The sequence below is a fragment of the Capsicum annuum genome, chromosome 3 (genome assembly GCF_002878395.1).
Source record: "Capsicum annuum cultivar UCD-10X-F1 chromosome 3, UCD10Xv1.1, whole genome shotgun sequence".
NCBI classification, from domain to species: domain Eukaryota; kingdom Viridiplantae; phylum Streptophyta; class Magnoliopsida; order Solanales; family Solanaceae; genus Capsicum; species Capsicum annuum.
The window spans coordinates 8,867,964-8,869,778 of NC_061113.1; the positions used below are offsets into that span (position 1 = coordinate 8,867,964).

At 36.3% G+C, this 1,815-nt stretch overlaps 1 protein-coding gene across 1 annotated transcript in view; it reads right to left on the reverse strand.

The window, feature by feature from the left end:
- Positions 1–753: 753 nt before the first annotated feature.
- LOC107864576 (auxin-responsive protein IAA13) overlaps positions 754–1,815 on the reverse strand; it is a 4,146-nt gene continuing 3,084 nt past the window's right edge. The window contains exons 4-5 of the mRNA XM_016710990.2: positions 1,364–1,425; positions 754–1,153 (exon numbers count right to left, since the gene is read on the reverse strand). Of these exons, the coding sequence (XP_016566476.1) occupies positions 1,104–1,153; positions 1,364–1,425 (112 nt within the window). The 3' untranslated portion in view covers positions 754–1,103. The remainder of the gene's footprint in view (positions 1,154–1,363; positions 1,426–1,815) is intronic.

Below are 1,815 nucleotides of genomic sequence, written 5' to 3' on the forward strand. Positions count from 1 at the left end.
GGGGGGTGAGAGATTAACCCCACCCCCACTCACACCCTACCCTGGCCTATGGCACAAGAAAGGGTGAAGGGGGGTGAGAGATTGAATGAGGTGGGCCTGGGCCGGGGAAAAGATAAGCTAAAAAGATCTTAAAAAGAGACAATTAGACAAATAGTTAAGCTAGAAAGATCTTAAAAAGAGATAATTAGACAAGATATGATATGACTTCAACTTCATCTTACCTTACCGTGGATCGGATATGACCTTTTTATGTTTGCTTATTCTTAGATCTAATTGTTTCTTTCATTCTATGTCTCCATTCATTATTATTATTTAATTGTTGTTACTATTTTCTTTTCATCTCTCCTTCACTCGAAAATCGATCAAAACCAATCTCTCTAAAGTTTGTGTATACTTTACTCTTCTCGATTTCCACTTGATGGTAATCAACCAATCTCTCTAAAATTTGTGTATACTTTACCCTTCTCGGTCTTCACTTGTGGAATTACCATGAGTCTAGTGAGCATGTTGGTGTAAACTTGCACTAGATCTTGGAAGATAACACTAGCACCAAAGAGTTTTTACTTTGTCCAAGTACATGATAGGAGAGTGTACAAACTCAACTCAAATTCCAAAAAATTGTTTAGTCATGTAATGATGGACACAATCCACCATAAAGGATTTGCTAACAACTTTCAACCAGTGCCTTTAATGACTTCACCACTAACAAATTCTATATAATAAAATCTCTATACCACCAAACAACAAAAGAGATTGATCAACATTAAAATAAATAAATAAATAGAATTTCTTGCAACAAACAGAGACACACACAAAAAAGAGAAAAATAGCATTCCCATATTTACATCATGAGAAAGGTAGGTTTGAGGCAAAAACATTGGTGTATCAACTATATGAAGGGCTTGCTTAGCTTGAGACCTACACAAAAAAAAAAAACACAAAAAAGTGGGGCACTTTTTGAAGATAAAAATGTTGCAAAACAAAAAATGCAACCATGAAAAAGTAACATTAATATCACTTGACTCTTTTTAACACTCCCTACTTTCTGTTTTACTTTTTTCTTTCTTCCAGCTTTCCATTCATTTTCCTTCCACCAAAGCAAATTAGATAGGTTTTCCTTTGTGTCTTTCCTGCTTCTGTGGGATTCTTGGAGCTGAAAATAAACCAAATAGGTAGTGTTAGAGCTAAGGAAACAAAATGACGAAAAGGTTATTATATAGCTCGGACTCTCCAAAAATGTTGTTGCAAAGGTATCGAGGAGGAGCCGACGCACATCCTGCGCCCTGCAGCACCTTTGAAGAGTTCGAGCATTATAGCAAAAGGAGAGGTAGGGTGTGCTCTTTTGGCAGGGCTATGCACATACCAAGTCCATTAGCCTCAGAAGTCCTCATAATTCTTAGCCTTTTCACAGTGTTGAGAAACATCCTATGAGACATGAATAAGTGTTAGAATGTATAAAGAACTAAAGTGGGCAGAGACAAATGATAACAAGTTGAACTTTTATGTTCTTCTATATTACTTTTTTTGGTTACTGTCTGGTATTCACAACTTGTAGGGCCCATTAAGGGGAAGCACATCCTACCAAGCCTCGGTTTGAGACCTCTGATTAAAGGTGAAGGAACCTCATTCATCTGTTCCTCTATGCTACCGATGTACTACACAATCTTAATATTGATAGTTTTATGCCTCTACTATTTTATTCATTTTCATTTTTGTACTTCATCTTTTTCTGAGGGTGAAATGGTTGTTGGAAGGTGAAGGTGTGATCATTTGGTTTCATGAATTAGGTCCACCAAAAAAGCATATATATATATA